Here is a 12168-nt window from a genome sequence, read left to right on the forward strand (position 1 = left end):
TCAAACAGTAAAAGAGATACTTACACACTCTTTTTGCAAACACTAGCTAACAGTGTATTGTTGAAGGCTTTCACGGCTGGATTCAACTGGTTATTGTGGGTTTTCCGGGCTGGGTGGCCGTGGTCTGGTGGATCTTGTTCCTAATGTTTCACCTGCATCTGTGACTGGCATCTTCAGAGGTGTATCACAGAGGCAAGTCTGTTACGCTCTAGCTGACAGCCTCACAGGGAGCATTTTTAACGTGCAACAACCTCCACCATATAATGCAGGAACTGTTTTGCCACAAAATCTACAACTTGCCCTGAGCAACTCCAGGTAAATTACCAGATGCTATCAAAAAGTCTCTAAAACACTGGCAAATTTAATTACAATATTTTGAAGATCAAAACTGTGCTTTTCAGTTACATAATTAATGGTCCAACTAGGATACAAGGAATACAAAAGCTAAAAACATCAGCTCCACCAGAACAGTCATAGATCCAGAATCTCAGTCCACGAGATACATCAAGGATATACAAACTGGATGCCTACTCAGATGTCCAGCTGGAATATCATCAGTATGTACCATGACAAGGAATCAGTTTTATCACTTACTACACGGGTACATGATGAACACCACAAACCTAAGCCTCATCCTTTGAATGGCTACGGAAACTAAACCAGAGGTCTCCAACGTGGCACCCACGGGAGCCACCAATCGATCTTTATTATGGTCACAGACCAGCATAAAGTAAATAAAATATGAGGGATATGGTATCCACGAGACCCTTTCCTGGAGCCCACCAAGGGGATTTAGAAAGTAGGCAAGGGCAAGCAGCATTTTTGTCCAGCAAGGTTTCCCAATTGGCCGCTGGAGATTTGGTTGGCTGTACAGATTTCTTGAAATGTTGCTTTGGCAGCAACTGCCACCAAAAATGTATGACTAAAGCAACCAGCTGTTTGTGGTTCCATCGCCAACTGCAGCTGCAGCCACTATGGGGTTACAGAATTGTACAGGTGACCACAGGCCTAAAAAAGAAGTTGGGAACGAAGGCCTTCTATAACTGGCCACTTGCTACATTAGCAAATACATCTCCCATGCCCGGCCAAAAGCTGATAACCTTGAGCTAAACAGTGAAGTCCAAATGTTTGGATTGCCTGCCCTGTCTTACGTTCAGCAGATAGTATATGTTTGGGTTCTGAGCATATGTTAATTCCAAGTTGCAGAGCTGTTCAAATCAAAGCCCGCTTCACAAGAGTGCTTTTAACACACTCGGTAACAGCCATAAGATCCCGTATCCTGTGGAAGAGGCTCTTTCAAATGTTCTATTTAGCAAATAACAAACCATGGATTGCTCCTTCATCCTTCAGTCCAGAGTTGAAATGGGAGATGAGGCCGGCAGCAGCTTCTCTTGCGGCTTCTTCAATTTTTTTTGTCTTCCATTTCTTTCTTTCCCATCATAGGGCATACTCTACCAACAGGAAACAGTGGGGAGTGGGCACAATGACAAAGTAGGAAGAGAGAGAGAATGAGAGAAGTTGGTCTCCCAATTCAGCAGCTGATATAAAGATGGGGGGTTGGGTCTCCAAGGTTGCATCCTGGCAAATGTCTCATTCAGCAACCTGGAAAGTTCGAGAAGCAAAAGCTGGCAGAATTTTGTCATGCCAAAGATGGAAAGCCGAAATTATGGAAGACAAATCTGGGCTATCTCACCCTAGTTGTAACAATGGCGGGCACTCTTCTCGTACTCAGTTTGAAGGGCAAAGTGACTGTAAGGGGACATATTTGATGTTTCCCACAAGTCCTCATTTTCTCAAAGTGTACTCCTCCCCCACTACCCCGGCCTGAGATTTGTCCCATTCTGGAGAATTTTCAGTCACTTCCCAAAAAATCTCAGTGGTCAATGAAGGACTTTCATTTGAGGAAATTGCAAAGGTGGGTGGAAATCACCTGGGCAGGATTTTGAAAGAAATATGAGACTGACGCCTGAAAGGGACATGCAGAAGAGATACACAAACACTCAAACCTAACTTAAGATTTTACACATTACAGCAAGACAATCCCAGAAACACGCATCCAGTATACACTCAACTGGAGAGGTCAACCAACTGGGATACATATGTCTAGTCACAGTCTCAATTTTATACTTTAAGTGTACATGAAAAAAAAATCTTAAGTATACACCTAACTCATGAACAAAGGGACTCCACGTCAACAGCACAATCCATTCTGTATTTTACTTTAGTCAATGTTCACTTTCGGAGACAATTTCTTTTCCTGGGTGATCCAAGGTTTCTCTGCTCTGAGTGACTATGTCACTGTCAGTCTGGAAGGTTTGCCTTTTCCATGCTCGCTGTCACCTTGCTATAACATCCACATCACCCCCAGTACTTTTATACATATTTATTCTTGTAACCAAGACCAGAAAATAAATGGTTGGCAGAAAAAAAAAATGTGGGCTGGAGTGGATACGGCGTAGCTTTGTCCCTTGCAAGGTCTGTAGAAGTGACATGTGTGTCCCCTGGTCACCTGTCTTTTCCCCCAGAGTTCCTCTGGGCTTGCTTCATCCAATCCCTTCTTATGGATTTGTCACCTTATCAGTTTGAACTGGTTTGAGCTGTCCGTCCCTATGCCCGGTCCCTCTCTACCTCTCCATTTCAAATACTAAATTTGACTTTTACGTCATTTTGTGCTTACTACCGTACCGCGCCACGATGATGTCTTAAAACACCCCTTGGGATTCCAAAGAGAATAAATAAAAAGGAAAGCATAAAAGGTATTTAAATATAGGCTTCCAAGAAGGGAGGGGGAAAGCATTTTAAAAGACTTGGCTCTGGCGTCAGAAGAGAGTCTCTCTTTGCTGCAAAGCGGCAGCTGCTGTCCAAAGAATGCCAAGCTACAGGAGGGCAAAGGAGGTCGGACATCTTCCTTCGCTCCCAATCCTGCCTCTTTTTTTTGGAAATGGTTTCTGCTTCAGCAGGGAGGTTATGTGGAAGATTTCACAGCCTGCTCGTACGGAGGAGGTGGCGTGTTGCAGTACGATGGGGGAGGCGGGTAAACAAGGTTCACTTGCGGAGACTTCGGTTGGACGTGGTAGGGCATAGCCATGGGGTTCATCGCCGCTCCTTCTGGCTCAGCATAGTAGGGCATCCCTGGTACAGACGGAGACAAAGAGAATATTAGGCATTTGTCTGTAGTGTTGATATAGCAGCAGAAATAGCATTCTGAGGAAATGTATTGCCTGCCTTACATTTTGTATAAAGATAGCTTTATATCCCCCCTTTCTCTCCTGCAGGAGACTCAAAGGGGCTTACAATCTCCTTGCCCTTCCCCCCTCACAACAAACACCCCATGAGGTGGGTGGGGCTCAGAGAGCTCCGAGAAGCTGTGACTAGCCCAAGGTCCCCCAGCTGGCGTGTGTGGGAGTGTACAGGCTAATCTGAATTCCCCAGATAAGCCTCCACAGCTCAGGCGGCAGAGCGGGGAATCAAACCCAGTTCCTCCAGATTAGATACACGAGCTCTTAACCTCCTACGCCACTGCTGCTCCTTGTTAGCAGAATATTGAAGTAAACAATACATCCACTTTGCTTGGCGCTATGACTGACAGAAGCTCTCCCGGATCACAGGCAGCAAAAAAAGTCTTTTCTAATGCCTGCCTGAGATCTTTGAATGGGAGAAGGCAGAGATTCAGTATGGGACCTCCTCCAGGCGAGGCGCACGGGTCTACCATTCAGCCCCCAGCCCCACTCCGGCAATTTGGAACCTTTGTGCATCTGTTCAATTTGTCCAGCAATTAGAATGTTTGGAGTCAGGCGAGCTACTTAATAACATGCATTTGCCTTAATCGTCACGGCAAAATACCCCAGAAGTTTTTGTTCTCTTTCATTTTTCCCGTCACAGGAAACAGCGGGCACAGAGGAAGAGTGGGCGGGAAAGGATAATAAATACAGTGTGGTTTTTAAGTAATCATTTTGGACCTCAGCTCCACTGAATTCATAGCTGCCCAGATGATTAAAAAAATATATGTATGCACATGCATACCCCCAGTTTCTCAGGCTCATTCCGCACGTGCAAAATAATGCACTTTCAAACTACTTTCAGTGCTCTTTGAGGCTGTGCGGAATAGCAAAATCCACTTGCAAACAGTTGTGAAAGTGGTTTGAAAACACATTATTTTGTGTGTGCGGAAGAGGCCTCACTGTCTCAGCAACAAAAGTTTTTGCCAGGTCTCAGTGCTGAGGCTTTGGAGCGCCAACCTGACTGGTGAATGGCACTCTAGCTCTAAAAGAATATAGGAAGCCCTGGCCAAGTAACGATCTTAGCTTGTTCCTACAAGGGCACTTGGTCGTGGCTGATTAGAAGGAAAGGAGCTGCGCAGGAATTCTTCTTCTTGGCCTTCACTGTCTGCCACTATTTAAATCTCTGGACAGGCTTGAGCTCCTGTTTCTCCATTCGCCTCAGGATTTCAGACCAAGCGAAGTTCTCAGCTCACCATGAAATCTTTATCCACTGATTACTATCTATGTTTATGACGACGTCTGCACTGTTATCCCATCCTTCCTCCAAGAAGCTGAGGGCAGAATACAGATGTCCTCATGACTATCAGCAGAGTTTAAAGCGGAGTCACTCTGGTAAGATGAGAAGTCTTTAGTTGTCTTCTTGCACTCACTGCAACCTTCTAGCACTCATGGAAAAGAATACTCTCCACTCAAGATGTTCTTTCCATAGGAAGGCTTTTACTTTATCAGTTGCAAGGTTACACAAGTCTATCTATACAAGACTATCAAACTATGCAGAACTCTTCAGCAAGAACAAAGTTCAACACACGCAGAACTTAACTCAGTCTCAACTCTATCTCAGCTCAGCATATACAAATACATACATCAGGAATACTTTTCCCCGCCCAGGCCTCAGCCTCTCATTGGTCTAGAAGCTCAGTTGAATTAACCAATCATGTTAAAGGTTAATCTTTGCTACTTTTGCCCCTAGACTGACTGTCTCCGTTCTCTGGTTGGGCGAACCTTTTGCTAACTTGAAATGACCCTTTTTGTGAATTTTTCACTCTTTTTTTTATATATCATGACAATGACATTCTCAGGAGCTCAGTTAGGCAGAAAAAAGATAAGTGGTCCAAGGTTATATGGCTGATCTAAATCTAGGTCTCCCAGAGTTTTAATCACTACACCGTACTAGTCGAAATTCCAGTTTGGTTGCTGTAAACACAAAACTCCATGAGGGCAAGCATGGTGCAGTGATTAAGAGTGGTGGACTCTAATCTAGCAAACCGGGTTTGTTTTCCCCACTCCTCCATATTAAACCTGCTAGGTCAGTGATGGCGAACTTTTTGAGTCCGAGTGCCCAAATTGCAACCCAAAACCCACTTATTTATCGCAAAGTGCCAACACGGCGATTTAACCTGAATGCTGAGGTTTTTGTTTAGAAAAAATAGTTGGCTCTGAAGTGTGCGTTACTTGGGAGTAAGCTTCATGGTAGTCAGTGGCTTTGATTTGAAGCAACCGTGCAACGGTTCGAATGGGTTTACTCAGAAGCAAGTCCCAGTGCCAGCAACCAAGCTTACTCCCAGGTAAAGGATCGCGCTTTAGTTCTTCCCATGAAAATCAGTGGGGTTTAACAGCACTTAACAGGGTTACCTACACTGCTTCCCCAAAACTAGGTCTTAGGTTTAATGCTAATAATCTCCCCAAAATAATTACACTATTATCACACTGGGGGCCTGGCGGGGGAAGGGGGAGGGTTGTGGGGGGAGAGGGATGTAAAACTTTTGCTTTTCAAAACCCAATAAACCCCCCACCACAGAATAGAAGTAAAAAGGCAGTCAAGGAAAGCAATCCTAAGCAAGAATGTACGTGTGCCCACAGAGAGAGCTCTGAGTGCCACCTCTGGCACCCGTGCCATAGGTTTGCCACCACTGTGCTAGGTGATCCTGAGCGAGTTACAGTTTCACAACTCTCAGAAAAATCATATTTGTTGACTCGCAAACAAGGTACAATTAGATAATCACTATTAAATCAGCAATCAAGGACAGATGAACATGTAATGTCTGACCTGCAGCGGAGCTGTTAGGTGGTCGGGTGTACGATACGTTGTAAGTCGTCTCGTCAACCAGCGGCGGAGGATACATCCGCCTTCGGATAAAAAACCCTGCCCCGCAACAAAAGAGAACTCCCATCATCAGGAGGAACCTGAGCAGAGGAAAAAAGGAAGAGCAAGACAATTAAGTCTGTGGTTGCATAAATGTCTAGCGCCGGGAAGTTTAATCAATACAAACTAGGGATTCCAGCGCAAAGAGGAATAATTACGTAGTTCAAGTTTGCAAAGCACAAAGATCTACAGGTCCACGTGTTTCAGTATCTGAGGGCCTTCTGCCACATTTCTGATAAGCAGGTTACCCTCTCTGTCAGAAAAAAAACCATACGTTTCCATAAGAATATCACTAGGCTGAGGAATGACACAACTTGGCTGCTATTGCTATATTACACATGCTCCGCAGACACTCTGTTGGCTACCTATCAGTTACCAGGTCCAGTTCAAGGTAATGGTTATCCATGCAAATCCTTGTGTGCAACGCTCCCTCTAAGTCATAGGCGTCAAACTCGCGGCCCTCCAGATGTTATGGACTACAGCATGATGCTGGCAGGGGATGATGGGAACTGTAGTCCATAACGTCTGGAGGGCCGCGAGTTTGACACCTGTGCTCTAAGTGTTCCCCAGAGCAGTGCAGCAGAGTGAAAATTCTGTGTGGAACTGAGCTGCCCGGGAAAGCTCCCCCTGCGGGGCGGCCCTTTATCTGCGCAGCACCAATATGCCGGCAGCATACATGCGCATCTTACAGGGGACATTGATTGGGTGGCCTTGAACCCCCACACCTGTAAGACTGCCCTTCCTACTTCCTTCACTCATTTGAGCAAACCTTTCTGAAGGTGACACTCTGCAAATGAATAAGCCATCTGTATTTCCATTTTCTCTATTGTTAACGATGTACATCCTGTCTGATACCGTTTGCTTCCCCCCCCCCCCCCACTTCTGCAATCCGAGTCCTACAGCGCTGTTTCCTGGATGTTCTAAAGTGTCTGATTACACTGTCTGATATTGTGTGATCCACCTGGAGTCTCAGCAAGACAGGCTGGCTATAAAATAAATGAATAAAGCTACATGCAGGAGCCCATTGTTTGCCTCACTTTTTAAAACTGCACATCTTCCCATTCTGAGGCCTGTGAATAGTTCCCCCAGAGGCTTGCCTGAGGCAAGTAAGCACTGTCTCCAAGCAACCAGCCAGGAAAATTAAAAACCTGACACCAGGCTCTCTCTCAGGCCTTCGACGAACAATATATGATCAACAGGGGTTGGGTGTGAGCAGGTGGACCTGTGGATTAGTAACTTCTGGAAACGTCTTTGTAAAGAAGTCCTATGTCAGTGATGGCGAACCTATGGCACGGGTGCCAGAGGTGGCACTCAGAGCCCTCTCTGTGGGCACGCGCAAACAGAGTCCCCCCCTCACACATCTAGGCTGGCCTGGGCCACTGGGCTTGATTATTAGCATTAAACCTAAGACCTAGTTTTGGGGAAGCAGTATAGGTAACCCTGTAAGCACTGTTAAACCCCACTGATTTTCATGCAAAGAACTAAAGCGCGATCCTTTACCTGGGAGTAAGCTTGGTTGCTGGCAATGTGGCTTGCTTCTGAGTAAACCCTCCTAGGATCATGATTCACCCATTCGAAAAGTTGCACGGTTGCTTCAAAGCAAAGCCACCAACTACCACCAAGCTTACTCCTGAGTAATGCACGCCTTGGAGCCAACCGTTTTGTCTAAACTAAAACCTCAGTATTCAGATTAAATTGCCGTGTTGGCACTTTGCGATAAATAAGTGGGTTTTGGGTTGTAGTTTGGGCACTCGGTCTCGAAAAGGTTCGCCATCACTGTCCTATGTGATCCTCCCCAAAGGGAAACATCCCTCATTCTTACATGCGGCTATAGCAACCTGCCTAGTTTAACCTGAGCAATTGCTATTCTCTCCACATACAGGAAGATAGACAACCAATAGCTGATTCTATGTTGACGAAATATAGAGCAAAACAATGCATATTCTATTGCACGTAGAAAAGGATGTGTTCAGAAAGGTTTTAAATCCCCTTCTTTGTCTTTACAATGAAGAGCTACAATCCTATAGACAGTTAATAGGAGTTCAGGATCAGAAAGCAAATTCATGGCCCTCTCTGCACAAGACAAATAAAATGTCTGGAGAACATGAAAAAAGATGCACTTTGGGGAGGAACTCAACACAGTTTTTTTTCCAAAAACGTCCTCGGGATGTTTTATTTCAGCTCAACCCAGGTTTTTTTTTTTAATTGCTAAACTAGAAATTTTTGTTAAAGTTGGCTTAATGTTGTCCTCACTTGCTGTGTGAAGCTCAGGAGACGATGTAGTCATTTCTCCTGCCTAATAAAGCTCTTACTTTCATTTTCACTTGCGCCCGCCATTTTTGGCCTCTTGAATCCTCTACTGCACCGGCCATTTGCAGAAATTGCCCTGGGACGTTTGCTCCGCATGCATTGCACCCGGGCTTCTTTTAGTAATTAACCTAAATGAATCAAGTCAACAGTTCCTGCCGATTCCAGCAATGTATATTTTCCTGTTTGTTAAAAAAAAATTCAATGAACTATCTTCAAAGACACTAATACACAATATGAGAATCTGCCGTTTTTGTAAACAGAAGGTCAAAACAAGACTTTGATGAGAAATGGGAACTTTATCTCTTATTTGAGGCTGAATCATTTATGCAAGAATAATAACTAAGTAAGAATATTAATTTGTTATAACAAATTACTAGATACTTATTGCTGTTTTGGAACTAAAAATTAGAAGGTAATGAATTTTTAAATTATGTAATGTTCTCTCTAAATGATATTAGTGTTATAATATAAGATCCAAGAAAAAAAGCTGCATTTCCTTTTTTTTCTTTTTCTATATTCTTTTTTCTGTTCCTGAATTATATTTGAGAAAATTAATAAAAGTATTATTTTTTTAAAAAGAGAATCGGCTGTGATTCTCATGGTGTGTGTTCATGTCTTTGAAGACAGCTCATCAAAAACTAAACAACAGGAAAACTATATAGTGCTGGAATCAGTGGGAACAGCTGATTCATGGAGTTTATTTACTGAAAAGCCCAAATGTGATGCATGCAAAGTAAATGTCCCAGGGCAAGTTCAGCAAATGGCCGGAGAAAATGGAGGATTCAAGTGGCACAAAATGAAAATGAGAGCTTTACTGAATGAGAGAAAAAAACCTGCTCTCTCCTTAGACACTTAACTTTTTTTTTGTCCTGTCTGCACAAAAAATGAGGAGATGGTTTTTTTAAAGGTTTCTGGGACGTCTTATTTTGGTTGTGCAGCAAAAGCTTGTATTTGCCCTTTAGAGCTAGTTCTTAATTGACACCAGGACCCCCTATACTAAGGTTTTTCACCTGTTCTCGTTAATGTTCCATGCTCATAATATTCCTTCCTATTCTTCATATTAGCTCAGAACTTGGGAGAATAGCCAATTATTTGCTGCAAGTCATGTCCTTAAGAGGTCTGTAAAATACGCAAGTATAAAATTATATTTAAATGTGAAATACTCTACACCTCTGGTACTCCTGGGTTATTATAGAAGGTGTATACAAGGAGCTCATAGTTATTTATTGTATTTTTATGGAAATTTAATTAATTTATATTGTTAATTAGTATATACCATTTATAGATTCTGGGGAAGGTTATACCTTTTTAGTAAATAGGCTGTGAATAACAAATGGCTAGAAATATCTTAATCCTGCCTTTTAAGTGAAGTTGTTCTATATCTGTTCACAATTCCGTGTACAATGGAATGGTCAAAATTTTTTAATCCATGTTATATTTTTATAAATGAAGTGTGATTTTAGAATGTAAAACTACTCATAGACGGCATGTACAACTCTTTTAAATTTAATAACAGTTTATATTCACGTTTGTATACCTTATGCCAATAAAGGTCTATCGTGATTGTGATTAGCTCAGAAAGTATTTTAAACTGAGCTCAGGAGATTCCTGCCAGGAAGACAGGAAGTGATAAGATTTGTCCCGCCTTCCTTGGGAGGCAATCACCCCAGCTTCAAGATGGCTTCTTTCTCAGAGTAGGAAGACTGTGTGTCCCAATGCTGTATGAATGCTTGGGAGAACTGGAATTTGTCTATTTCCCTGCAAGCTGGAATTCTGCATTTGAGTGATTCATAATCCCATTTTGTGGGATTAAAAAGACGCCAGCTCACCCACAGGGAACCACAATTTGTGTCGTGAATGTTTAAATCACAGTCTGCATGACAGGGAAGGGGAAGAAAGCTCAAATGATGGCAAGCCATGTCAACTCCATAGGAATCTGATGTGAGGTGTGAATGCATCCTACAATTCAGATTCACACTGTGTCCCCTGCAATGCAAATTCTGAATCAAAAACTCCAAAAGATTGAAAATTGAATGTCTGACCACTACCAGATGTTAATGGAATGCCATGCTCTAAAAAGACACATCTGAGAATATTTTGGTGCCATTCCATTATGGATTACTCTGGAACAGATATTTCCCTTCCCACAAGAGGCCCTGAACGTTCTGGAACAGGGGCCAGCAATCTCTAACACAGACACGCCCGCCCCGCACCAAATTATTAATCAGAGTTTCCTGGGTGGAGGGAAATCCACAACAGTTAACCTGATATAAAACTGATACAAGTTAATCACATGGCGATAACAATGAAACAGGTGTGACTCTTTAGAAAAGCAGAATAGTGACTTACCAGAAGTACCATAGTCGCTGAATAGACAGAGTTCTTATGCAACACCGTGAGCCACAACAGTCTTCATAGGAGCGGCATCTGCATGCAAATTAAAAAGAAACCACAGAACATTTGGGACTTGAAATACAAGAGGTTGCTTGGCAGAATCACGCATTAGCAGTGAAATAAAACCACAGTGGACTGTCATTCTGTCAAAGCTGGTTGTTTCAACTGTCATCACATTAGCTGAAGAGCAGACCCAAAGATCCAGCAACTGGGATGCTGGAAGAACCGCTTTGAAGAATGTCACTGGTGAGATGGTACATCTGGAGGTGAACGCCGAGCTGTGTTGCTATGGCTGCAAAAGACACAGATGGGGCATTCCCTCGAGATGGAAAGCAATGCTAATGGGGAGCTCTAAAGAAGCCAGCATTTTAATGCCCTCCCCGTCGCAGGCGCTAGTTCAGAGATGGCCTCCGTCTTTGATCCGACCCATTCTTCCTTCGTTCATATTCAGAGCCTTTCCTCGGGGATGAACTCGGAGGCAATAAGCAACATGCCCTGTGCCTGGCAGCGCATGCTGAGGTAAAATTTCTCCAACATCCAACACAGGAGAGAAAAAAGTGGATGAACGCAACGCTTGGTTGCTATGATACTGTGAGAACAAGCCATCGCAGATGGATGTTTCACAGAAGCATGATGAGCTTCTGATTCAAGGCCCAAAACAATACATGGCAGACTCGTATCTTCAAATGTGGGTCTGCTCTAGAATCAGGATCATAGAGTTGGAAGGAGCCATACAGGCCGTATCGTCCAACCCCCTTATCAATGTAGAATCCCTGGCAAGAGCATCCTTGACTAGTGTGGCTCCAGCCACAGCTTGAGGTCTGTCAGAAAGGGCCACAGGAGGTGGTGATGGCCACTAACCTGGATAGCTTTAAAAGGGGCTTGGACAGATTTATGGAGGAGAAGTCGATCTATGGCGACCAATCTTGATCCTCCTTCATCTCAGACTGCAAATGCCTTAGCAGACCAGGTGCTCGGGAGCAGCAGCAGCAGCAGAAGGCCATTGCTTTCACATCCTGCACATGAGCTCCCAAAGGCACCTGGTGGGCCACTGCGAGTAGCAGAGTGCTGGACTAGATGGACTCTGGTCTGATCCAGCTGGCGTGTTCTTATGTTCTTAAAGGGGGATCTCATTATCTCCATGGGAAGCTCATGTGAGATGGGGAGGGGGGGAGGTGCTCAGCACTCCCTCCCAATGCACCCTATTGATTTTTCGAATTGGTCCTCATATGTTAACACAATAGACTGCTATCTGTCACTGTCTCAAGTAAAATGAGATTCCCTCAGTCATCAAACGTATAGTAACGATAACAAAGAGGA

The 12168-nt window shown here is 43.8% G+C and overlaps 1 protein-coding gene across 1 annotated transcript in view; it reads right to left on the reverse strand.

Moving 5' to 3' along the window:
• Positions 1 to 343: 343 nt before the first annotated feature.
• VOPP1 (VOPP1 WW domain binding protein) overlaps positions 344 to 12168 on the reverse strand; it is a 59094-nt gene continuing 47269 nt past the window's right edge. Inside the window, exons 3-5 of the mRNA XM_048510453.1 lie at positions 10804 to 10881; positions 6049 to 6185; positions 344 to 3132 (exon numbers count right to left, since the gene is read on the reverse strand). Of these exons, the coding sequence (XP_048366410.1) occupies positions 2966 to 3132; positions 6049 to 6185; positions 10804 to 10881 (382 nt within the window). The 3' untranslated portion in view covers positions 344 to 2965. The remainder of the gene's footprint in view (positions 3133 to 6048; positions 6186 to 10803; positions 10882 to 12168) is intronic.

This window comes from Sphaerodactylus townsendi, linkage group LG11, assembly GCF_021028975.2.
Source record: "Sphaerodactylus townsendi isolate TG3544 linkage group LG11, MPM_Stown_v2.3, whole genome shotgun sequence".
Classification (NCBI taxonomy): domain Eukaryota; kingdom Metazoa; phylum Chordata; class Lepidosauria; order Squamata; family Sphaerodactylidae; genus Sphaerodactylus; species Sphaerodactylus townsendi.